This window comes from Schistocerca piceifrons, chromosome 4, assembly GCF_021461385.2.
Source record: "Schistocerca piceifrons isolate TAMUIC-IGC-003096 chromosome 4, iqSchPice1.1, whole genome shotgun sequence".
In the NCBI taxonomy this organism is placed as follows: Eukaryota; Metazoa; Arthropoda; class Insecta; order Orthoptera; family Acrididae; genus Schistocerca; species Schistocerca piceifrons.
Window position 1 is genome coordinate 246,165,499 of NC_060141.1, and position 27,895 is coordinate 246,193,393.

At 44.8% G+C, this 27,895-nt stretch overlaps 1 protein-coding gene across 1 annotated transcript in view; it reads left to right on the forward strand.

Moving 5' to 3' along the window:
* LOC124795760 (mucin-2) overlaps positions 1 to 27,895 on the forward strand; it is a 111,361-nt gene that overhangs the window by 18,649 nt on the left and 64,817 nt on the right. Inside the window, exon 3 of the mRNA XM_047259843.1 lies at positions 18,838 to 19,395. Coding sequence (XP_047115799.1) covers positions 18,838 to 19,395 — 558 coding nt within the window. The remainder of the gene's footprint in view (positions 1 to 18,837; positions 19,396 to 27,895) is intronic.

Below are 27,895 nucleotides of genomic sequence, written 5' to 3' on the forward strand. Positions count from 1 at the left end.
GAAAGCAGAAAAACAAACTGCGACCACTGTTTTGTGTAACAGGGATTCCGCAGTCATGTTGATAATTTTTACGTACTGACTTTGACAAACGATCGAGTTTTCACAATTACACTTGCACCCGACATTTTCCTACTACAAAAACTCCAATAAAATTAAGAAAGAAACTGAGACGCCCCGCTTAACCCGCAGGACAGGACAGGTAGTTTAAATTGTGGAAAGGGGCCAAAATAAGGGGCTGTCACACTCGAACATACAACTTTATTATTTGATCAAACACTAAAAGAGCCCCAAAAAAAAATTTTAAAACGCACAGCTTCAATCTTTGGGACTTAATTATCGGCTGAAAGCCACTTTAATTTAAAAACGGCTGAAGCCCAATAACTTAAAACGCAAGCATAATCAGAAATTTAAAAGGCAAGCCTTATCTTACACAGTTCTTTATTTAGGCTGAAGGCCCAAAGAATCAGACACCTCAAGAGCAAACAAGTTAAATTCAAATCGGCTGAAGGCCTAACACTTAAAATTCAACAACATTAAAACCTTTAAAATGCCAAAAGTCTTACGTGAAACAGTTCTTTAGATTAGGCTGAATGCCTAAAGAATGTTACGCCTTAAGGGCAAAACAACCTCAATTTAAAAAACTCGGCTAGAAGAAATACAAGTACAAACAACATTAACAAATAAAAAAGGCAGTACATCTAAGGGCGCTCAGATGTTCAAGGGTCGGCCTGGAATTCAAACACTAACGCTCGCTTAGGTGAGACAGGCAGTCGGGCCAAGCATTCACGATCCGACGACAACCCAACCAACCGAGAATCAACGGACCAAGCGACAGGATGTCCCAACAGCCCACAACGAAATTCAAACGAAACTATGTGAACAGTTGGGGCTGGCTGGTAGATTAAGTAAAGACTTAACTTTCGTGTCGGGGATCGGTGAGCAACGGGCCTCGTAGCAATGGGAAGAGCCCCTCACACTCCGACCGCGCGTGGACCCCGCCAGCGCCGCCTGCCAGACACACGCCATGGAGGGTTCCTCGCTGCTCCACGCCAACCGATCAACTGCCCAGGCCCGGAAACAATGAAAAGACCAAATATACGTCGGCCGATGAGACGACCAACCGAACGACCAACCAACCAACGGTCGTCCCGCTCAAATCTCCCTCCGTCGGACAGTTCACGTGTGTCGCGAGCGGTCGGCGACCACTGGCTGTCGGTGCCTCACCAGCGCTCCGTCCCCGACTTCACTGCTGCTGCGTCCCGATTGCACTGCTAGTCCGTCTCCAAACGACTGCCAGACACACGACGACCCGGAAATACTATCGGTCGCTCCAGAGATGGTACGACAGTGCACTTATCGATACGCGCTGCTGCTGCCACTCACGGGCAAGTAAGGCAGGAAGTTAATGACGCCAGTTAGTGGAATAAGAAAACGAGGCGGCAGTACCGTAATAGAAGATGACAAACAATAAATGGGATAAACGCAAGCCGTGCGCGGCTCAGAAGCAGTGAGAACATTACATGATTATTGAGTTTGAATAAAGCCTACAGTAGGTGACAGAAGTCTTGGCATACCTCCTAATATCGCGTCGGACTTCCTTTTGCCCGGTGCAGTGCAGCAACTAGACGTAACATGGACTCAACAACTCGTTGGAAATCCCCTGCAGAAACATTGAGGCATACTGCCTTTACAGCCGTCCATAATTGCATAAGTGTTACCGGTGCAGGATTTTGTGCATGAACTGGTCCTTCGATTACATCCCATAAATGTTTCGATGGGCTTCATGTCGGGCGAGCTGGGTGGCCAAATCAAACGTCCACAATGTTCTTCAGTCCAATGGCGAACAATTGTGGCGCGGTCTCCAAGTAGCCGAACATAACCATTTCCCGTCAGTGATCGGTTCCGCTAGATCAGAGGGGCCCCAGTCCGTTCTGTGCAAACACAGCCCATAAGCTTGCACATTGCCTTGTTGACAACTTGGTCCCACGGCTCCGTGGGATCTACGCTACGCTCGAACCCACAGCTCTTACTAAACGAAATATGGACTCATCTGACAAGGTGACGGCTTTCCAGCCATCTAGGGTCCAACTGGTATGGTCACGAGCCCAGGAGAGCCTCTGCAACCGAAGCCGTGCTGTTACAAAAGCACTACCGTCGGTCGTCTGCTGCCGTAGCCCATTAACGCCGAATTTCGCCTCTCAGCCCAAAGGGATATGTTCGTCGTACGTCCCACATTGATTTCTACGGTTATTTCACTCAGCGTTGCTTGTCTGTTAGCAATGACATCTTTACGCAAACGACGCTGCTCTCGGCCGTTAAGTGAAGACCGTCGGTCACTGGCATGTCCGTGGTGACAGGAAATGTCTGAACTTTGGTATTCTCGGCACATTCTTGACAATGTGGATCTCGGAATATTGAATTCCCCAACGATTTCAGAAAAGAAATGTCTCATGCATTTAGCTCCAACTACCATTCCACGTTCAAAATGTCTTAATTCCCGGCGTGCTGCCACAATGAAGTCGGAAAACTTTTCACATGAATCACCTGAGTACAAACGACAGCTCCGCCAATACAATACCCTTATATATCTTGCGTACGCGATACTACTGCCTTCTGTATATGCGCACATTGCTATCCAATGACTTTTGTCACCGCACTGTAATCCCTCCAATCAGTGAGTTTGGTTTCTGACAGCGATACAGCGTGTACTGTGATCACAGAACGAATATGTCTTCTTAAGTAAGTTCAGCAGCATAAGAATACTAGTACACGAGGTATCTCTAAACTCATATCGTTCTCTAGGCGTGGTGGCATCCTTAGATTAATAATCGTTATTCTGCCTAATCATCTACTGTCTTTATTCTACATAATTTATAGAACAAGAAGTAGTCAACCTTTGCCCTCCATTACTACCAGTATTGTCCAACCCTCTGCTGCCATTAAAAAAGTAAAACTCTTTTGTTGTGCTCAAAAAATAAAACTTTCTAAGAATAACATAAAAACTATTTGGAACACTATTAAAGAAATAACAAACAAAACCTTTAATCTAAATGAAATTAATCCTCCAGAAAATACACTACTGGCCATTAAAATTGCTACACAAAGAAGAAATGCAGGTGATAAACGGGTATTCATTGGACAAATATATTATACTAGAACTGACATGTGATTACATTTTCACGCAAATTGGGTGCATAGATCCTGAGAAATCAGTACCCAGAACAACCACCAACGGCCTTGATACGCCTGGGCATTGAGTCAAACAGAGCTTGGATGGCGTGTACAGATACAGCAAGCTACCCATGCAGCTTCAACACGATACCACAGTTCATCAAGAGTAGTGACTGGCGTATTGTGACGAGCCAGTTGCTCGGCCTTCATTGACCACACGCTTTCAGTTGGTGAGAGATCTGGAGAATGTGCTGGCCAGGGCAGCAGTCGAACATTTTCTGTATCCAGAAAGGCCCGTACAGGACCTGCAACATGCTGTCATGCATTATCCTGCTGAAATGTAGGGTTTCGCAGGGATCGAATGAAGGGTAGAGCCATGGGTCGTAACACATCTGAAATGTAACGTCCACTGTTCAAAGTGCCGTCAATGCGAACAAGAGGTGACGGAGACGTGTAACCAATGGCACCTCATACCATCACGCCGGGTCATACGCCAGTATGGCGATGACAAATACACGCTTCTGATGTGCGTTCACCGCGATGTCGCCAAACACGGATGCGACCATCATGATGCTGTAAACAGAACCTGGATTCATCCTAAAAAATGACGTTTTGCCATTCGTGCACCCAGGTTCGTCGTTGTGTACACCATCGCAGGTGCTCCTGTCTGTGATGCAGCGTCAAGGGTAACCGCAGCCATGGTCGCCAGGCTCATAGTCCGTGATGCTGCAAACGTCGTCGAACTGTTCGTGCAGATGGTTGTTGTCTTGCAAACGTCCCCATCTGTTGACTCAGGGATCGAGACGTGGCTGTACGATCCGTTACAGCCATGCGGATAAGATGCCTGTCATCTCGACTGCTAGAGATACGAGGCCGTTGGGATCCAGCACGGCGTTCCGTATTACCCTCCTGAACCCAACGATTCCATATTCTGCTAACAATCATTGGATCTCGACCAACGCGAGCAGCGATGTCGCGATACAATAAACCGCAATCGCGATAGGCTACAATCCGACCTTCATCAAAGTCGGAAACGTGATGGTATGCATTTCTCCTGCTTACACGAGGCATCACAACAACGTTTCACCAGGCAACGATGATCAACTGCTGTCTGTATATGAGAAATCGGTTGGAAACTTTCCTCATGTCAGCACGTTGTAGGTGTCGCCACCGGCGCCTACCTTGTGTGAATGCTCTGAAAAGCTAATCATTTGCATATCACATCATCTTCTTCCTATCGGTTAAATTTCGCGTCTGTAGCGCGTCATCTTCGTGGTGTAGCAATTTTAATGACCAGCAGTGTAGCTATGACGGAAATGGTGATACTTTCAAACCGTTGGTCACCAAATTCAATGACTATTACTTATCAGAGGCTGCAAACACTGGAACCAGTATTAAACAGCCAAATATAGATACGTTAGTGTTTTTTGTGCAGAGCTTGCATGCACCGCAACAGACATCAGTTTAAAATATACATACTCTAAGGATATTACAAAATTCATCAGGTTATTAAAATGTAGTAATCCTGCTGGTTGTAGTGATGTTTGAAGTAGAATTTTGAAACCTTGTGCTAGCTTGATAGGATCATAAATTCTACTTGGCAAACTAACATCGTATGGTATCCATCCTATATCGATGAAATCTTACCTCCATACTGGAATGCAGAGGAGTCTCATTAACAAACTGTATTCAGGAATTGAAAATAGTCTCAGAATGGGAGAACATAACATAATCGTTGCTGGGCAAATTCTCGTTTCTAACCTACATAAATGACCAGCCCATGAATTTAAAGGACAGTTCAAAAATCTGTAATGTCTGCTGATGACACAAGTTTCCACACTCAACCTTAACAGTCACAGTTCAGATGACGGTTGAACAAGCCTACAAATGGTTCTCAGCTAACAGTTAAGTCTTAACCTCACAGATACTCAGATATGCACTTTCAAAGAGGCAGTAATCACCCTTTAAAATCATAAGCAGTCATTAAGACCATACACTGAATGAAGCACAGTATGTAAAATTCCTTGAGGTCCAGCTGGATAACAAATTAAAATGTCGTCAAAACATGTATAAACTCATGAAGAATCTCCTGTGTGTTATGCCCTTAGCAGTATCTCCCATTGTGTTGACATGAAGACCTAAACAGCTTGATGAATTAGTTTACACTGAACTGTGATACAAACAATCACAAGACACAAAAATAATTTTTATGTAGACTTGCCACATTGTACAAGATTCAGAAAGGGGTTATGTACTCTGGTGGTAAGACATTCAAAAAGCTCTTGTGTAACATACAGCAAGGAATTGAGAATCCCTACTTTTTCAAAAGAAAGTTGAAAACATGTCCTGATAATCACTCTTTCTATAAATTATGTGAATATCTAAATTAAGGGTTTTAAAGTTTGTGTTAGTTGTAAGACAAGCGCCAGCTTTTCTTATAAAGGTGTATGACAGATCTTGATGTACTATAAACAGCACTCACACTTTAATGATGTAAAAATATTTTCTTTGAAAAACAAGAATGAAATCAAATAAATTTTAATGTAGTAACTTTTTCTGTGGCTTCGCCCATGAATGCATTTGATAGACATATTGAAAACATCTCATACTCCCCATGCATTTGCACATTTCCTCTACCCCCTCTCTCTGACCATAACTTACTCCCCCTCCCTCTGACCATATCCTCCTGCTCATCACACTTTTCATGTCCATATCACCTGTCTCATCCATCTCCCCCTACTCCCCTCTCTCTGGCTATTTCCTATTCTTCTCACTATGCCCATCCCCTCCTCTGTCCACCTCAACCTGTCCCCAGCCATGCTATTTGGCACATGTAGCACCACCAGTACAGTTAAATAAAGCAAGCGAACACAATTCCCACACCATGCTTGTCCTGCAGGGCTGGCTACAAATTGGGGGCTCAAAAATCATTTTTTTGCCCTTGACATACAGACTGCCTTGCGAAATGGGCCCATAAAGTAAGCTGATACTATTTCAATGCAACACACCTTCATGTAGAGCAGCCTACATTTCAGGGTCCAGAAAAATCATTTCTTGCCCCTGACATGTCGGCTGCCCTACAAAGCACTTTGATTTGGCAGGTTGATACCGTTCACAAACAACAGGACTGAGTTGCAAGGCAGTCTATATGCCAAGAGTTGGAAAAACACGTTTTTGCCAATATTTCCATTCTTATTGGAGGTAGGAGGTTATAAACTCTACAGTGCTGATACTCTGGATACCTGATGTTTCTATGCCAAATTTGGTTGAAATCGATCAAGGGGTTTCAGAGGAGATCCCAAAAACACACACACACACACACACACACACACACACACACACACACACACACACACACTGATTTTAGAAGGATTTGTGGCAGATCAACAGTTGCTGCATGATAAAACTGAGACAGTAGCTTTCTTCAAACTAGCAACCTTCTTAGTAATGCACAAAATTAATTTAGATGGCTAACTACCTTGTTTCATTCTACATCCCTTAAAGTTCCCCTGTTTCATTAAATCTACAGAAACAATGAGTAAATGAATTAATGAATTGTGTTTTAACTTGTTGTTGGGTTGTTGTGCTTACAATCTCTTAACGTTGCAGATCCACTTAGCTGTGTGAATTCATTGTGCAGAACACTTTTAATTCTACTACCAGCACCACTCAGCCTACAAGGCCACAAACCATCGTCCATAAATAAGAATTTATTACATCGTTCCAAGCGATAACATTATGTCCATTTCATAACTGGTTCAGTCACAGTCACAATACATAACAGTAAATAATTTATTGCTTGTACGTACCTGGAGTTCACGAAGGCTCTAATGATTTAAAAACAACGAAAACTGCCAATAAATATCGTAGTATTTATTCATTTTCAACAGAAATAACTAAAAGAGTTACAGTTTGATTCACAATCTTTTAGTTTGCAAACTGAAAGTTGTAGCGAGTAATAGAGAAAGCCTTAAATTTTTCTTTCATCATACATTCTCCACCGCATATTCCCTTCTTATTAGTTATCCGTATTAAACCTCCCCCCATGAACCATGGACCTTGCCGTTGGTGGGGAGGCTTGCGTGCCTCAGCGATACAGATAGCCGTACCGTAGGTGCAACCACAACGGAGGGGTATCTGTTGAGAGGCCAGACAAACGTGTGGTTCCTGAAGAGGGGCAGCAGCCTTTTCAGTAGTTGCAAGGGCAACAGTCTGGATGATTGACTGATCTGGCCTTGTAACAATAACCAAAACGGCCTTGCTGTGCTGGTACTGCGAACGGCTGAAAGCAAGGGGAAACTACAGCCGTAATTTTTCCCGAGGGCATGCAGCTTTACTGTATGATTACATGATGATGGCGTCCTCTTGGGTAAAATATTCCGGAGGTAAAATAGTCCCCCATTCGGATCTCCGGGCGGGGACTACTCAAGAGGATGTCGTTATCAGGAGAAAGAAAACTGGCATTCTGCGGATCGGAGCGTGGAATGTCAGATCCCTTAATCGGGCAGGTAGGTTAGAAAATTTAAAAAGGGAAATGGATAGGTTGAAGTTAGATATAGTGGGAATTAGTGAAGTTCGGTGGCAGAAGGAACAAGACTTCTGGTCAGGTGACTACAGGGTTATAAACACAAAATCGAATAGGGGTAATGCAGGAGTAGGTTTAATAATGAATAGGAAAATAGGAATGCGGGTAAGCTACTACAAACAGCATAGTGAACGCATTATTGTGGCCAAGATAGATACGAAGCCCACGCCTACTACAGTAGTACAAGTTTATATGCCAACTAGCTCTGCAGATGACGAAGAAATTGAAAAAATGTATGATGAAATAAAAGAAATTATTCAGATTGTGAAGGGAGACGAAAATTTAATAGTCATGGGTGACTGGAATTCGAGTGTAGGAAAAGGGAGAGAAGGAAACATAGTAGGTGAATATGGATTGGGGGACAGAAATGAAAGAGGAAGCCGCCTGGTCGAATTTTGCACAGAGCACAACATAATCATAACTAACACTTGGTTTAAGAATCATGAAAGAAGGTTGTATACATGGAAGAACCCTGGAGATACTAAAAGGTTTCAGATAGATTATATAATGGTAAGACAGAGATTTAGGAACCAGGTTTTAAATTGTAAGACATTTCCAGGGGCAGATGTGGACTCTGACCACAATCTATTGGTTATGACCTGTAGATTAAAAATGAAGAAACTGCAAAAAGGTGGGAATTTAAGGAGATGGGACCTGGATAAACTAAAAGAACCAGAGGTTGTACAGAGATTCAGGGAGAGCATAAGGGAGCAATTGACAGGAATGTGGGAAATAAATACAGTAGAAGAAGAATGGGTAGCTTTGAGGGATGAAGTAGTGAAGGCAGCTGAGGATCAAGTAGGTAAAAAGACGAGGGCTAGTAGAAATCCTTGGGTAACAGAAGAAATATTGAATTTAATTGATGAAAGGAGAAAATATAAAAATGCAGTAAGTGAAACAGGCAAAAAGGAATACAAACGTCTCAAAAATGAGATCGACAGGAAGTGCAAAATGGCTAAGCAGGGATGGCTAGAGGACAAATGTAAGGATGTAGAGGCCTATCTCACTAGGGGTAAGATAGATACCGCCTACAGGAAAATTAAAGAGACCTTTGGAGATAAGAGAACGACTAGTATGAATATCAAGAGCTCAGATGGAAACCCAGTTCTAAGCAAAGAAGGGAAAGCAGAAAGGTGGAAGGAGTATATAGAGGGTCTATACAAGGGCGATGTACTTGAGGACAATATTATGGAAATGGAAGAGGATGTAGATGAAGATGAAATGGGAGATATGATACTGCGTGAAGAGTTTGACAGAGCACTGAAAGACCTGAGTCGAAACAAGGCCCCCGGAGTAGACAATATTCCATTGGAACTACTGACGGCCGTGGGAGAGCCAGTCCTGACAAAACTCTACCATCTGGTGAGCAAGATGTATGAAACAGGCGAAATACCCTCAGACTTCAAGAAGAATATAATAATTCCAATCCCAAAGAAAGCAGGTGTTGACAGATGTGAAAATTACCGAACTATCAGCTTAATAAGTCACAGCTGCAAAATACTAACACGAATTCTTTACAGACGAATGGAAAACCTAGTAGAAGCCAACCTCGGGGAAGATCAGTTTGGATTCCGTAGAAACACTGGAACACGTGAGGCAATACTGACCTTATGACTTATCTTAGAAGAAAGATTAAGGAAAGGCAAACCTACATTTCTAGCATTTGTAGACTTAGAGAAAGCTTTTGACAATGTTGACTGGAATACTCTCTTTCAAATTCTAAAGGTGGCAGGGGTAAAATACAGGGAGCGAAAGGCTATTTACAATTTGTACAGAAACCAGATGGCAGTTATAAGAGTCGAGGGACATGAAAGGGAAGCAGTGGTTGGGAAGGGAGTAAGACAGGGTTGTAGCCTCTCTCCGATGTTGTTCAATCTGTATATTGAGCAAGCAGTAAAGGAAACAAAAGAAAAATTCGGAGTAGGTATTAAAATTCATGGAGAAGAAATAAAAACTTTGAGGTTCGCCGATGACATTGTAATTCTGTCAGAGACAGCAAAGGACTTGCAAGAGCAGTTGAATGGAATGGACAGTGTCTTGAATGGAGGATATAAGATGAACATCAACAAAAGCAAAACAAGGATAATGGAATGTAGTCTAATTAAGTCGGGTGATGCTGAGGGAATTAGATTAGGAAATGAGGCACTTAAAGTAGTAAAGGAGTTTTGCTATTAGGGGAGCAAAATAACTGATGATGGTCGAAGTAGAGAGGATATAAAATGTAGGCTGGCAATGGCAAGGAAAGCGTTTCTGAAGAAGAGAAATTTGTTAACATCCAGGAAGTCATTTCTGAAAGTATTCGTATGGAGTGTAGCCATGTATGGAAGTGAAACATGGACGATAAATAGTTTGGACAAGAAGAGAATAGAAGCTTTCGAAATGTGGTGCTACAGAAGAATGCTGAAGATTAGATGGGTAGATCACATAACTAATGAGGAAGTATTGAATAGGATTGGGGAGAAGAGAAGTTTGTGGCACAACTTGACCAGAAGAAGGGATCGGTTGGTAGGACATGTTCTGAGGCATCAAGGGATCACCAATTTAGTATTGGAGGGCAGCGTGGAGGGTAAAAATCGTAGAGGGAGACCAAGAGACGAATACACTAAGCAGATTCAGAAGGATGTAGGTTGCAGTAGGTACTGGGAGATGAAAAAGCTTGCACAGGATAGAGTAGCATGGAGAGCTGCATCAAACCAGTCTCAGGACTGAAGACCACAACAACAACAACATTATTTCTGTGCAACAGTATTACTCTTACCATAAGAAAGTATGTCTTCCCAACTCGGTCGAAATGTATGTAGTGTAATAAGAGTCCAAGCAGGACATACACTTGTCAGTCAACGCATTATGACCACTGCCCAAGGCGACATTGGATGCTGCCTGGTGTTGCGAGCACGTGACGCGGTAGCAAAAGTATGCAGGAGGAGCAGACACGAACGAGGGATTACCCTAGTGAAAGTATCGCCTGCAAATGGGGAAACTATTGAGATAAGCGATTTTGACAAAGTGCAGACTATTATTATGCAGAGTCCTTGAACGAGTATCTCGAAAACGGTGAAGCTAGTCGAATCTCACGTGCTACTGTCGTGAACATCTACGGAATGAGGTAGAACAGTGAAACTCGGTGCTAAATGGCTGCACGTCCACTACTTGCCTGTTTTGTAAAGTAGGATAGATGGTGACCTGTGGCATCCCTGCCGAAAGAGCAGAATGCTGGTGCACGAATAAGTGTTTCGGTTCATACCGTTCATCGTCCTTTATTGAACATGGAGCTCCACAGTGAATCAGCCGTACGTGTTCATATGTTGACCCAACGACACCGTCAATTACGATTGCAGTTGTGGCACAGGACCGTAGGGATTCGACAGTCCATTAATGGAAACGTGTCGGCTCTTCGGATAAATCAAGTTTTTGCTTCACTAAGTCGATGGTCGTCTCCACTAACGCCGTCATCGAGGTGAACGGCAGCTCGAAACATGGTGCACGCCACGAACACTGGCTGGTGGAAACAGTATTACGCTGTGGGAGACATTTTCCTACACTTGCATGGGACCTATGGTAGTAGTCGAAGATACACTGACAGCTACGAACCACGTGTATCCCTTCACGCTTGATGTCTTAGCCTCGGCGATGTCGTCTTTCAGCTGTATAAATGTGCGTGTCCCGGAGCCAGAACGTGCTACAGTGGTTTGAGGAGCGTTGTAGTGATCTCACGCTGATGTCGGACCCATCTGGGTCGCCATTGGGCGCCGTCACCGTGTACAAAAATCAGCGGACCGTTATTTACACGAATTACGTGACCTATGCATAGATATCTAATGCCACATGCCTCCACAAACCTACCAACAAACCGTCGGATCCCTAAAGGACGGACTCAGTGATGCATTTCGTTCCAAAGGCGGACAAACAAGTTATTAACCAGGTGGTCGTAATGTATCGGCTCATCAGTGTACACATGTTCGAAAGTGTTTTCCGATTTGCTTTGAAACCTTTTCTCATTTTCCTTTGTTGTAGTTCCATCTTCTGCCGGCTTGCACTTGTCTGATAGTAGCTTAATTTATCAGTTCTCCGATATTGGCTGGTTAGTGTACACACAGGACCATCTGTGAGCATTCAAGCATTCTTGGATCACACCTTTAGGTGGACGTTTTCTATCCTGCTGCTACTGACGTCTAGCTTATTTCATCACCAAATACGTTTTTTTTTTACTATTTTCCACTATGAAAATAGTTTTACGATAATTATTCAAAAAGAATTAATTACGACCTCGAAAAAAATAGGTTTGAAAATGTACTTGAGGTAATTGTAAAGTTATAATTGTCAGCCCAAAAAAATAAAGTTACATAATTATTTTTTTGATTTTTTGCAGGTGCCTGTCTGCGGTCCTGGACCACAATGAAATCCGCGCCCCACAGTCTCGCAGCATGCCGCCACAGATGAAAACAAAATGGCGCTGTCTATCTCCACTTTATCTGTTGGCAGCCCCACTTTGTTTTGATCTCTGGCGGCATGCTAGGAGACTATGGCACGTGGAATTCAATGTGTTCCAGGACTGCAGACAGTACCTGAAAAAAAGCAAACAAGAAAGTATGTATGTAACTTTATTTTTTGAGGTGATAATTATAAATTTATGACTGTATGTACATCTATAGCTATGCAGCACAAGTCACCTCACGGCGTGTGGCGCAAGGTATTTCTGGTACCACAATCAGATCCCCGTATGACGACTGATTATCGTTAAACCTCTGTATTAGCTCTAATTTCTTGGATTTTGCTAGTCGCATGTAGGAGGAAGTAGTATGTTGACCTGGTCTTCCCGGAACCTACTCTCACGGAAATTCAGTACACAACGTCTCTCTTGTAGTGTGTGCCTCTGCATTTCTGGTACGCACCTCCACAACGCTCTCGTTCCGTCTACGTTTGCGTGATTACTCTGCTATTCACTATAAATTGCCTGGAAGAGGGTTCAGTGAACCACATTCAAGCTGTCTCTCTACCGTTCCACTCTCGAAAGGCGCGCGGAAAAAACGAACACTTAAATTTTTCTGTGCGCTCCCTGATATCTCTTATTTTATTGTGATGATTATGTCTCCCTATGTAGGTGGGTGCTAACAATGTTTTCGCAATCGGAGCAGAAAACTTGTCATTGAAATTTTATGAGAAGATCCCGTCGCACCGAAAAACGCCTTTGTTTTAGTGATTGCCACTCCAATTCACGTATCATGTCTGTGGCGCTATCTCTCCTATTTCGCGATAATACATGATGGTGATTTGATAAGCCTGATAAATTTCCATGAAAGAATGGAACACTGTTGTTGCACCTTCAAGTTGGCGAGCATGATTATTCCAAAAATCGTATAAAGAATTTCAACAATGTATAGAGTACAGTGCATTGTAGACAGACGTCTGAATTGGTCAGCAGTATGTGGGCTGCGGTTGAAACTGGAGAAAATGGAGTCTCGTGGTGTCATTAAACATTTTCATTTGAAGGGTTGGACTGGTGCAGAAAACAAAACAATGTTGGATGAAGTTGACGCGGGCTCTGTATCATCACTGAGGACCATTTACTTTTGTATCAATGGATTTAAACGTGGTCGGACAAGCACCGAAGACGAAGCGCGCTCCGACTGTCCAGTTGAGTTCGTCACAAAAAAAATCATTGACAGAATCTATGTTATTGTAATGCGACACCGCCGAATAAAAATTCGTGAGACTGTAGGCATGTCGGCTGACGAGTGCATAACATCCTGCACGGAGAATTGGCTATGAAGAAGCTGTGTGCGAGATGTGTGCCGCGATTGCTAATAGCCGACCAAAAGCACATTCGGCACAACATTTCAACACAATGTCTGGTGTTGTTTATTCCCAATCCGCAAGACATTTTGCACCGATATGTTACTATCGATGAAACCTTGATCCATCATCACACACCAGAGTCAAAACGGCACTAAAATCAATAACAAAGGCTGGCGAAAGTGCACCGAAGAAGGTTGAAATGGCTCTGATCACTATGGGATAACTTCTGAGGTCATCAGTCCCCTAGAACTTAGAACTACTTAAACCTAACTAACCTAAGGACATCACACACATCCATATCCGAGGCAGGATTCGAACCTGCGATCGTAGCGGTAGCGCGGTTCCAGGCTGTAGCGCCTAGAACCTCTCGGCCACCCCGGTCGGCAACCTAAGGACATCACACACATCCATGACCAAGGCAGGATTCGAACCTACGACCGTGGCAGCTGCGTGGTTCCGGACTGAAGCGCCTAGAACCGCTCGACCAAAGCGGCCGGCGCTTTTAGTTAGTGAGTCGGCAAAATTTTACTTTCAAATTTATTGAACGCTTCTCTCTATGCTTTCATCACGCTCACTTTCGGTTCCGTTCACCTTTTGCTTGCAAGCTAGGGTTTTGTCTTTGCTTAAATCTCTCATGACGCTCTCTTTGCATCCATAGCAACTTTCTAATACGGCTATTAAGCCTTCGTGGATTTTTCCGATCCCTCGTATGTTGTGAATTTTTCTTTCTTGCATTTTCGATAACAAATGTATCACTTTTTTACTGTCATTTAGCCAACTGTAGCCTTCTGTTGCAACAATCACAGTCCAATACTGCATGTTTGAGGTCTCTCCTGGCTTCTTCAGCTGTACTTTGACAACCTACTCCGTAACGTTAACAAAAGTGTACTGTGTGTGGAGGTTATTTAGATTTTGTAATTTAGTTTCATAGTATTTCAATAACCCCCTTTTGCTTTCTTTTTAAACATACTAACTGATGATGACTTGGTAAGGAGTTCATGCCGGTTATGGCACTATTAGTGTGACACAAGGCTGAAAAATTCAGAAAAACAATTACTTTTACGAGTCAGTTCGTGTAAAGCCGTAGGTCGTTCCTTCAAAATTCGTTTCATGGTCGGCAGGTTCCCTTAACTTGGTGGCTGACAGGAGTCCCAGTTGCCGTCTATGTTGTTGGAACTGTGGGATGTTGCTGTGTAGCAGACTTGTGAGTCCATGCCACGTCGAGCTGTCGCACTACGCCGGGGAAAAGTATGTCCGACGCGATATTAGGAGCTATTTCACGACTGTTTTATCTCATTATAAAGCCGTCGTCTTAAGGGTCTAACTATCAAAGCTGTATTTGAGAAATGGCACGACATTAATAATCCGGAATGCTCTAACGCACATGTAGCTTACTTATAAACTTCTTAAAAACTGACTGAAAGGAGTACTTCGTTAAAAATGCAAAAACCACTCAGAGCACATCACGGATAGGGGTCGCCAATTGATCCGCTCCTGACGCTAGTGGCACGCAGCTACTCCCGATTCGCGGTAAGCATGTTAGCGCGGCCAGGAATGCTGTGGCCTGGATTCCGCGAGGCTCCGTGCTGGGACCCATATTGTACTCTCGCTGCACCAACAGCGCGCCTAGGGTGTCGGCCGCGGAGATTGCCCTGAACGCTGTCGACACGATTCGGTGCAACCTACGACATCGAAATCAGCCCCAACAAAAGTGTTGCTGTCAAGTTCTCTGTCAAATTGGGTTCAACAATCATCAATTTCCTTGGCGGCAGTGCATGGAACGATGTATTGAGGCTTTCATCTAGACCAGTGGTTCCTAGTCTGGGGGGGGGGGGGGGGGGGGGGGTGTTAATCACCACTTGAGGCGTAAAAACGAAAGACTTTGATTGTGTTTCGGTCACGAAACAAAATTATTTTTAAAATATCATTATTATCATCACTATTTCGTAAGATTGTAATACTGATTAGAGCATAAGGTACTGACAGTAACATTTATTTGCAAATGCTCGCATCAAACCAAGATTGTGAAACAAATGTACGAACGTCTTCTTTGTCAGATATTCCACCCACTATACACACACTTTCTACTTTGTACCATGCATCTTTGATACTAAAACTGAGATATCTACATGACATAAGCTTAAATATCTCATTAAAATGCCTTCTCCGAGTTGTAGGTAGTTCCCACAATGGGCCATAAATTGCCTCATTATTCTCTTAGCAAAGGATAAACAAGCTAATCGATAGCACTGCGTAACAGTAACTATACAATGGCTACCACCCGACTGTAGGGCCTACACAGCATTATTATTGGGTTGATGCATAAGTTCGTAGCGTTTTTCCATAAGGTTAATAACAGAGACTTTTGTCACCAATGATATATTCTCCTTCACTATTTACAACAGCTTGCCAATGCTGGAGAATCTTTTCGATTCCTCCACTGCAGAAATCACGTAATTTTGAGATGAAGAACTCGTCGAGCCATGTTCGAAGCGCGTTTTCATCCGGGAAAGAAGTTCAAAAAAAAGGTTCAAATGGCTCTGAGCACTATGGGACTTAACTTCTGAGGTCATCAGTCCCCTAGAACTTAGAACTACTTAAACCTAACTAAACTAAGGACATCACACACATGCATGCCCAAGGCAGGATTCGAGCCTGCGACCGTAGCGGTCGTGCGGTTCCAGACTGTAGCGCCTAGAACCGCTCGGCCACCCCGGCCGGCCAAAAGAAGTTCCTTGAACGTTGTTCGATAAAGAGCGGAAAAGGTGAAAATCTGAGGACACAAATTGGGTGAGGAATGACTTCCCAAACCAACTCATGTGTAGTATTTTTTGTCGGTCTAGTAGAATGCGGGTGGGTATTATCGTGAAGTAGCATCACTTAACGCAGTCTTCCTGGTCGTAGTGCTTGCATTGCGTCTGCAAGGCGTCTCAGTTGTAGGTAGTAAAAGTCAGCAGTGATTATTACACCTCGGGGAAGCAATTCGTAGTATACCACACCGTGGCTGTCCCATCTCATTAATAACATTATCTTCTGTGGATGCGCGCAGGTCTTTGTGAGAATAGTTGCTCCTCTGTTTCGGCTCAACCATACCTTTATTTTCCTTACTTTAGCATAAAGACGCCATTATCGTCGCCAGTAGATGCACATATGTCCACTCACTGATATTTGTGATTTTGATCTAGAGCACGCTGTATCCATACATCCAATTTTTGAACCTTCCGCAATGCATGTAAATGTTGCACGATAGTGGAGTGATCACAATTCATCACATTTGCCAGTTTTCGAGAACACTGGCGTGGATCATTATGGATTAATGCGTTTAAACGATCTTCATCAAACCCCGAAGATCTTCTTGAACGTGAAAAGTCACTAATGTCAAAAGCGATCCTTCTTAGAACGAGAAAACCATTTTCTAGCCGTGCTATGTCCAATGAAATAGCCCCCATTAACGGCGCAAATGTTTGTGTCTTCCTCTGCTGCTGTCACCCCACTACTGAACTCATACAGAAGAATATGTCGGAAATACACCGATTTCTTCACTTGGCACTTCTAGCGTCCAAGGGTCCACTCACTGTCACCAAATGAAAAAATGTAAATTCAGATAGAAACAGTGACAATCGATTAATAAATCCTTAGCAGCAGGAATACCAACGGGCAAAACAAAAACATTACGAACATCTTTGCTATTCTAAATTATTATTATTAATGGCAGTTGTCATACGCAAAGCATTAGCAGCCTGAAACCTTCAAATTTCTGGCAGTTCAGAAGTAGAGAGTCCAGCAATCAAGTGAGTTAAGAACCTCAGGTTGCCTTCCATTCGGAAAGTGGGCGACTGTTATGTGACATAAATTATAGAGTGCAGCAATCAGTGGTCCTTTTTTAGATTTTATTACGCAAATCCACATTTTGGCTTGTAGCTAGCCATTCTCAGTGCACTATTTTCTATCTTCAATGCATGTAAGTCCCTGTTGTTCGGGCGTCAGTCACAGTTCAAAGTTCTTTGAAGTGCAGCTACCACTCATTTGTCTGCCTGTATCAGAAGGCTGTTCCTACAGCCTGATAAATTTCCAGCGGTCAGACATTGCATTGATATCAATGGACAATGATAACGTTCGAGTTCTGGCATCCACATATTTCTTCTTGGATATAATCATCAAGGAAGCTACTGAAATCCACGTAATGGACTTCACCACATTATGCAACCACCACCAGCTTACACAGTGCCTTGTTAACAACTTGACTCCATGACATCGTGGGGTCTGAGCCACTCTCGAACCCTACCATCAGTCTTACGAACTGAAATTGGGACTTATCTGACCAGACCAGGGTTTTCCAGTCGTCTAGGGTCCAAACTATATGGTCACGAGCCCAGGAGAGGCGCTGCAGGCGGTGTCGTGCTGATAGTAAAGGCACTCGCGTCGATCGTCTGCCGCCATAGCCCATTAACGCCAAATTTCGCCGCACTGTCGTAACAGATACTTCGTCGTACGTGTCACACTGGTTTCTGCGGTTACTGCATGCAGTGTTGCTTGTCTATTAGCACTGAGAACTCTACGCAAACGCCGCTGCTCTCTGTCGTTAAGTGAAGGTCGTCGGCCACTGTGTTGTCCGTGGCGAGAGTTAATACCTGATCCGGTACGGGTTTTTTTTGGAGTTTCGAGAACATACCTTCACCGAGGAGTCAAGCAGTATATTGCTCCCTCCTACGTATATCTCGCGAAGAGACCATGAGGATAAAATCAGAGAGATTAGAGCCCACACAGAGGCATACCGACAATCTTTCCTTCCACGAACAATACGCGACTGGAATAGAAGGGAGAACCGATAGAGGTACTCAAGGTACCCTCCGCTACACGCCGTCAGGTAGCTTGCGGAGTATGGATGTAGATATAGATATAGAATTTGGTATTATCGGCACACTTTTGTCACTGTGGATCTGAGAACACTGAATTCCCTAGTGATTTACGAAATGGAATGCCCCATACGTCTAGCTCCAGCTACCACTCTGCGTTCAAAGTCTGTTAATTACCATCGTCGGAAACTTTTTCAAGTGGATCACCCGAGCACAAATGACAGCTCCACCAATGCACAGTCCTTTTTTACGTCGTGTGCGTAATATTACCCGTCTGTATAAGTGCATATTGCCATCGAATGAATTTTGTCTCCTCCGTGTACTTTACTGTGAGGGTGTCGTAATGTCCAATTGGATAGAGTTGTATGAGGCTTTTGAGCATAGCGCGCAGTTGAAGTGCTGTCTCCACGCCAGTGTGTGTGTCCACAGGTGTTCCAGCAGCCGTTCCAGACGCAGCCGCAGCCGCACGAATTCTCGGCGTCGCTGGTGCCGCCGCAGCGCGCGCCCTCCTTCCTGGACCACATCACACTTAGCCCCGGCGGGTTTTCGGCGGCCGGCCCACCCGGCTACCTGACACCCCCGCGGGAGCCCAGCAGCTTCCAAAGGGACCCCAGCCGCCAGCCCAGCCTGCCCGCCCCCGCCCCGCGGGAGCCCGGCCGCCTCCGCCTGCTGCAGAGCTTCGAGGCCAGCCAGCAGCCGCCCCCGCAGCTGCGGCCCCCGCAGCCGCAGGTGAGGCCCGGGGGCTTCGACGCCGGCCGCCAGCCCGCGCCCCCCACCAGACACCAACCTCAACCTCAGCCTCAGACATTCCCCGGAGAGGACGTGAGTGCCTACGTCGACCAGCATCTCGAGGCCTTCACACCTGATCCTAGGACGACAGTTTTGCAGCCGACCACGTACAGATCGTCGCTGCCCTCCAAGAAGTTGGCGGAAGCGGCATTGCGCAGGAAACCCGGCAATACCAACTTCCTCGCGGCACCCCAGCAGGTAAGCTTTCCAAAATGTTTCTTCTGCAGTGCAGCATATGCTATCGGGAAACTTGGAGAGTGCTTAAAACAATATGTTCTCTGGGATTCACAACTGGGCCCTTATCTCTAGACGATAATGATTAGCCGGCCGCTGTGGCCGAGCGGTTCTAGGCGCTTCAGTCTGGAACCGCGTAGGTTCGAATCCTTCCTTGGGCATAGATGTGTGTGATGACCTTAGGTTACTTAGGTTTAAGTAGTTCTAAGTTCTAGGGGACTGATGAACTCAGATGTTATGTCCCATAGACCATAGTGCTCAGAGCCATTTGAACCATTTAGATAGTGATTAACATATCATTTTTGACCGCGCCTGGGAGGGCAGGGTGAGAAGGGGGCTACGTCATACATCGAGACGGATGGTCGGTCGTTCTGTAATAGGTATGCCTGCAACAGCATGCGTTCCTAATATGTTCCAAAACGCCGGGCATGAAAATGGGATTATCCGGTGCTCATACCTCGTGTTATGTTGGTGATAAAGAAGGTAAACTGAAAGCGTTTTGGGTAGCCCTTGGGGAGCCGGCCGGGATGGCCGAGTGGTTCTAGGCGCTACAGTCTGGAACCGCGCGACTGCTACGGTCGCAGGTTCGAATCCTACCTCGGGCATGGCTGTGTGTGATGTCCTTAAGTTAGTTAGGTTTAATTAGTTCTAAGATCTAGGGGACTGATGACCTCAGAAGTTAAGTCCCATAGTGCTCAGAGCCATTTGATAGCCCTTGGGCTAGAGATTGTTCGTATACCAAACAGAACATCGTCTTAGTGTCGCTATTCTACGGTATAGGGTCAGAGTGCGAATATTACACACTTCCTCCTGCTTAGGCAAATGTAGAAAATGGGTTGGTTCCTTTTGCATTTGACATGGTGTGGGGTGGGCTTGATGGGACTTATGGAGGCACCATTAGTTCATGGAGATCCATCGGAAGAACCCATAAAAAAGGATAATTTTACTATATTTTCGCCGTCATCAGCGGACCAAAACCCAGCCGCGGATTCCGAGTCGGCTGTGCACAGCAAACGGCTGTAATTTTTACGATGTATTGTAAGATTCTGGGCTTGAAAGACATTGAAAATTTTCTTGACGTCTTTATCCATTTCGGAGATATAGTGGTTCAAAGTTACACTACTTGTACACGTCAAATACCGACGTAAAATCCTGTGTGAGGTGAAAACGTAGTTTAAAAAGTGTCATAGCACGGAGAAATATGCTGTAAACTGTCCCCCTTATCATCTGGGAACCCTATGTTGTAGTACGGAAGCACATGCAAAAAATTTTTGCACGTAAAATCCGGTCTGATATGTAAAATTAGTTTTGCCTTATTTCCATTTCACGTAAGTAAACTATCCAAATTTCACTGACCAATACATTACTTTGCATGCGGGCTATATAGGTCCTGCTGCAGCAGGGAAAAGAAGGAACCAGCGGAAAAATGCGAATGTGTTGCTGTTTTTATTTAAAAGACTTCGATTTGAAAGTGGGGTTCCAGTAGCCCCATTCTACCTTTCTCAGCGCCGTTAAAAATTTTCCCAAAAATTTCGGCATGCGAACATATTCGCGCTTTTTTATGCTGAGAGAGAAGAAGGATTGCAGTGGAAAAGAGACAAAAAGTAATAAATACTGGAAGGTAGCAGACAGTTATCCTCTTATAGAAAGAGCGAAGAAGACCATGGCAGTGTGAGATAAAGAGAGGGACGCAGTGGTAATGGAACATAGTTGACAGTGACAGAACAGTGCCTGAAAAAGAGTGAAGGTGAAAATGCCAGGAGGGGAGGAATAAAGAGAAAGTGAAAGAGAAAATGTAAATGAGTGAAAGCTAGTAATAATGAGAGAGAGAGTATATGACAATGACAATGAGGAAGAGAGAGAGATAGTGACAGTGAGAAGAGAAAAAGAGAGCAAGAGGGAGACAGTGAGGAGAGACTGTAGTAGTAGCACAGAACGAAGGGACTGTGGTTGTAACACACGAGACAATGACAGAGAGACACAAAGAGATACCGACAATGTGTTAGGCTGAATGAGTGAGTGAGAAAGGGAAACTGGAAGTGGATGGTTATGAATGACACAGCGATGGACTAGTGGGTGCGAGTGAGTTACAGTTAGGGGAGCTTGTGGGAGTTTTAGGTGTGTTATATGTTAAAAATAGCGCGAATAAGTTCGCATGCCAAAATGTTTGAGAAAATTTGTAAAGGTGCTGGTAGAATGAGGCACCTGGTACCCCACTTGCCAGTCAAAGTATTTTAAATATACAGGAACACATTCGCATTTTTTGTGTTCCGACAAGAGCATTTTTCAGCTGGTCCCAAATGAACTTGTATGCAAAACTTAAGAACGAAGGTGACTCCCGCATGATATGTCACTGACACAGCTCGATGAAAGATGGAACATACACAGAAAGAACTTTTACAATATAGTACAGAACGTAACCGAAACAAATGAGGCGAGCAGAAATGACTCTTCTGTTCAAAGACAAAAATGACACTAGAATGAGATTTTCACTCTGCAGCGGAGTGTGCGCTGATATGTAAATTCCTGGCATATTAAAACTGTGTGCCGAGACTCGAACTCGGGACCTTTGCTTTTCGCGGGCAAGTGCTCTACGATCTGAGCTACCCAAGCTCGACTCACCTTCCTTTTAATAATGACACTGACGTCACCGCGATTTGTGATGGGCTCTCGACATTACAAAAGGCGGGACATGTTTCTCAATTAGATGTGTGATCACCACGGGTGGTAGTGCATGCTTTGCAACATGCTCCCACGCTGTCATAAGGGTGGTAAGAAGGTCTTGTGGCAAGGCGTCCCATTGCTCCATGAGCTTGGTTGACAACTGCTGGACGTCGTCGGTGCATGTGGACGTGCCGCAATGCGTCCCCCCAACGCATCCCATACGTGCTGATGAAATTTAAGTCGGGGGAACGAGCAGCCAGTCCATTCGCGGAATACCCTCTCGTTCCAACAGCTCCTCCAACTGCGCAATTCGATGCAGGCTCGAATTACCAACCGCAAAAATGAAGTATGCAGCTCTCAAAAGACGCGCGTGGGGAAGTAGCGCTGTTTCACAATAAAGTTATTTGGTGAGTGTGCCACGTTCAAACATCTGGAAATCAGTAGGACCATGTAACGCTAAGCCTCCCTGCACCATAACACCTGGACAACGAAAACGATCATATTCTTGTGTGCATGATTATTCCCATATGAGGCTACGTCCAACATTATAGAAAGTGATGGTTTTGGTGGTCCAGGCGTTATGGTGTGAGGGATCACAATGTTGCATGCACGTACTGACCTCCAAACCATCGAACACTGTGTACTCATCGGTCAATGTTACGAGTATTGTGACACTGTGTTCCTTTGCCGTATGCATGTTTTCAGGGCTACATCCGGCCCTGACTTCATTTTTATGGACGGCAATGCGCAGCCGCACTGAACAGGGCAGGTGGAGGAGCTCTAGGAACGGGAGGATATTCGGCGAATGGACTGCCCTGACCGTTCCTCCGACCTAAACCCCACTGAGCATGGGTGAGACGCGTTGGGGACACGTATTGCATGCAGCACATCCTCATACAACGACGACGATCCTGCAGTAGTCAACCACGCTGGTGGAAGACTGGAATGCCCCACAACAAGAACTCCTTACCACCCTTTGACCAGTATGGAACCACATTGCAGAACAAACACTGCCGTCCGTGGCAATGACAGACACCATCAAGAACCATGTCTAACATTTTGTAATGTCCAGGAACCATCATAAGTCGCGGTGACTTCATCTACATCTAAATGACTGCTCTGCAATTTGCGATTCAGTGCCTGGCAGGGCCCTTGTCGTTCGTTACGAAAACGTTCCAACAAGACGTCGCAATATGTCACACATTCAACAAGACTTTGAAGTTCTCCGTGAAGCGTTTGGTAACCGCATAACTTCCAAAAGCGCTTGTGTCTAATGGTCTCTTCGCCCGCTTGATTTAACCGTACCATACTTTCACCTGTGGTGTTATTCGAAGGCGAGAGTGGACTCCAACCGGCCAAGAAGCTTGCAACAGTTACAAGATAGAATTCGCGATGAAATTTCCAGAATTCCTCCAACAGTTACGAAAGATATGTTCAAAAACTGGGTGATAGGCCTCGAGTATTGTTTGACCGCGAATGGTCGTCATTGTCCGATGTAATATTTCACAAGTAAACTCGAATAAGTGTAAAATGTTCGACTATTTTTCGCGATTGGTATGTGTGTTATTCAAATTTGAAATCGTCAAAACGTTGTGAAATATCCTGCACTTTGCGCATCGGGTAGGTTTCGCCTGCGGTTTCTTGGATAAAAAAATATTTTACATAATTTTGTTCAGTTGCAAAATGCGCACGACTGTTTGCAAGTATTTTATAAAATTAATGGAAATGAATACGTCGCCTTATTCTAGATCCCCTTATTGCTTTTAGAATGGGCAAAAGATGGCTTCCTACTTTATTTGCGCCAAATCTGTGATGTAGGCAGTCGTCAGAAGTGCTACATCAGGCGTTCCCTTGCGTGACTTGTTGTTGTTGTTGTGGTCTTCAGTCCAGAGACTGGTTTGATGCAGCTCTCCATGCTACTCTATCCTGTGTAAGCTTCTTCATCTCCCAGTACCTACTGCAACCTACATCCTTCTGAATCTGTTTAGTGTATTCATCTCTTGGTCTCCCTCTACGATTTTTACCCCCCACGCTGCCCCCCAATACTAAATTGGTAATCCCTTGATGCCTTAAAATATGTCCTACCAACCGATCTCTTCTGCTAGTCGAGTTGTGCCACAAACTCCTCTTCTCCCCTATTCTATTCAATACCTCCTCATTAGTTATGTGATCTACACATTTAATCTTCAGCATCCTTCTGTAGCACCACATTTCGAAAGCTTCTATTCTCTTCTTGTCCGAACTATTTATCGTACACGTTTCACTTCCATATATGGCTGCACTCCATACAAATACTTTCAGAAACGACTTCCTGACACTTAAATCTACACTCCTGGAAATTGAAATAAGAACACCGTGAATTCATTGTCCCAGGAAGGGGAAACTTTATTGACACATTCCTGGGGTCAGATACGTCACATGATCACACTGACAGAACCACAGGCACATAGACACAGGCAACAGAGCATGCACAATGTCGGCACCAGTACAGTGTATATCCACCTTTCGCAGCAATGCAGGCTGCTATTCTCCCATGGAGACGATCGTAGAGATGCTGGATGTAGTCCTGTGGAACGGCTTGCCATGCCATTTCCACCTGGCGCCTCAGTTGGACCAGCGTTCGTGCTGGACGTGCAGACCGCGTGAGACGACGCTTCATCCAGTCCCAAACATGCTCAATGGGGGACAGATCCGGAGATCTTGCTGGCCAGGGTAGTTGACTTACACCTTCTAGAGCACGTTGGGTGGCACGGGATACATGCGGACATGCATTGTCCTGTTGGAACAGCAAGTTCCCTTGCCGGTCTAGGAATGGTAGAACGATGGGTTCGATGACGGTTTGGATGTACCGTGCACTATTCAGTGTCCCCTCGACGATCACCAGTGGTGTACGCCCAGTGTAGGAGATCGCTCCCCACACCATGATGCCGGGTGTTGGCCCTGTGTGCCTCGGTCGTATGCAGTCCTGATTGTGGCGCTCACTTGCACGCCGCCAAACACGCATACGACCATCATTGGCACCAAGGCAGAAGCGACTCTCATCGCTGAAGACGACACGTCTCCATTCGTCCCTCCATTCACGCCTGTCGCGACACCACTGGAGGCGGGCTGCACGATGTTGGGGCGTGAGCGGAAGACGGCCTAACGGTGTGCGGGACCGTAGCCCAGCTTCATGGAGACGGTTGCGAATGGTCCTCGCCGATACCCCAGGAGCAACAGTGTCCCTAATTTGCTGGGAAGTGGCGGTGCGGTCTCCTACGGCACTGCGTAGGATCCTACGGTCTTGGCGTGCATCCGTGCGTCGCTGCGGTCCGGTCCCAGGTCGACGGGCACGTGCACCTTCCGCCGACCACTGGCGACAACATCGATGTACTGTGGAGACCTCACGCCCCACGTGTTGAGCAATTCGGCGGTACGTCCACCCGGCCTCTCGCATGCCCACTATACGCCCTCGCTCAAAGTCCGTCAACTGCACATACGGTTCACGTGCACGCTGTCGCGGCATGCTACCAGTGTTAAAGACTGCGATGGAGCTCCGTATGCCACGGCAAACTGGCTGACACTGACGGCGGCGGTGCGCAAATGCTGCGCAGCTAGCGCCATTCGACGGCCAACACCGCGGTTCCTGGTGTGTCCGCTGTGCCGTGCGTGTGATCATTGCTTGTACAGCCCTCTCGCAGTGTCCGGAGCAAGTATGGTGGGTCTGACACACCGGTGTCAATGTGTTCTTTTTTCCATTTCCAGGAGTGTGTATTCGATGTTAACAAATTTCTCTTCTTCTGAAACGGTTTCCTTGCCATTGCCAGCCTTGCCTGACTAGCTTTCTTTAATGTTTCTCGTGGACATTTAGCGGGTGGCGCGACAACAGAGACTAGCTTTCAGCTGTCCCATTACATAGCGCTGAACTAGTAACAAATAGCCTACCGACTCTGCGACCAGACTCAGGGGGCGGTTCCGCGGCCACGACTTGTAGAGGCTTGCGGTGAGCACACTTCTCTTTCAGGTGATAACTCGAGCCTCCGGGTCTTTTGACAATGTTGACTGGAATACTCTCTTTCAAATTCCGAAGGTGGCAGGGGTAAAAAATAGGGAGCGAAAGGCTATTTACAATTTGTACAGAAACCAGATGGCAGTTATAAGAGTCGAGGGTGTAGTGGTTAATAAAAAAGAGAAGAAAAATAAATACAATTTATTTTAGTTGTTTCTCTCCATCCTCCGAATTTCATAACAACTTCCACAATGTCTACACATTAATAAGTTTTTTTCGTCTTAATCAGATCACGTCTGCCTTCAGCTTCGGCTATCAAGAGACAATTAAGAAAACGAATAGAAAACAAAAAAGAGTTACAATTTTAGTAGTTTCTCTGCCGTCGAGCGCTCATACCGCTGCGACGGGATATTTTTTATCTGAGGGAACGAGTGCAGCGCGGCGAAATTCAAAGTCCCGCTACATCGCCCCCTCGACTGTCACGCTAAAACATTTAGCGTGGCAGGCTAGCAAACCTAAAAGTCAATATATGCATATTTTCATTGGAAAGGCCACGTGCATCCATAGGGGATAATCTTTCCCAACACTTACTTTCTAAACCTATATACTAAATACAGTTATTACAATTTGGATCCTTTGTACACAATTAATATATATATTTACATACAGTTTGTTTGAACAAGCTGCTCGCCAGCGCAGTTAATGCTGTGTGCTCCCAGCGTTGGTTTCCCAATGCATCTCTGGCAGCGCGTAGTCTTTGCGCACGCGCAGTAGCATCACTGAATTTCGCGTGCGGCAGCTTCAAAATCGCTGTGTTATGACAGTCTTGAACAGTATTCACTCTCACATAGTGTTCATTACAAGTTGTTATTCCAGCATAAATGGCGTGTTAAGTCCGGTGACACCATAAGATTGAGCATGTGCGTGATCTGAAGCAATGTCTATGTCTTCTGTTACGACATAACACTCCAGGTCTTTGTGCGTTTTCATGACTATTGTTCCCGGGGCATATATGCTCCATGCAGTTTTTAGCCTCCACATCGCCTACGACAGGTGCTGAGTTTATTGTCTCCAAAGCATCTGAAGGCCGGTCAGGAACAACGGCGTCGATGTTCGCAAAGGTAGCTGTATCATCACGTTGTATACACTTGTGAAAATCCTCATTATCGTCGAAGTAAATTGCAGTTTATATCGATTTACAAACAGTTATTTGGTTTATGCACCATAAGTTTCACAAGTAACACAAAATTCGTCGTTTATAACGTTCACAGTTTAACACAGTTTGCAACACTTTTTTGCCATATTTACATTTTAACGAAGTTCACTTTGTCCAAGCATGTTTACATCGTTAATTCTGAAAGCTTACATTTCGTGGTCACATTTCAAAATATGTTGACAATATGCAAAGTTTTAATGCATATACAAATACATATAAATTTACAAGAATCTGCATGTGGAATATTTACACTAAAAAATTATACTAAGTCCCATTGGCTTTCTTTTATTGGGGTATTAATTTTTTTTTTTTATTCAGGTTTGGGCGTGCCAAGGGATATCAGACTTAACATTTAAAGCACGGGCTTTCCTTCATTTATTATTTATCTCTTTCTTTTGATTCCATATCTTGGCTAGTGGTTGGTTCTAATGGCTCTGAGCACTATGGGACTTAACTTCTGCGGTCATCAGTCCCCTAGAACTTAGAACTACTTAAACCGAACTAACCTAAGGACATCACACACATCCATGCCCAAGGCAGGATTCGAACCTGCGACCGTAGCAGTCGCGCGGTTCCGGACTGAGCGCCTTAACCGG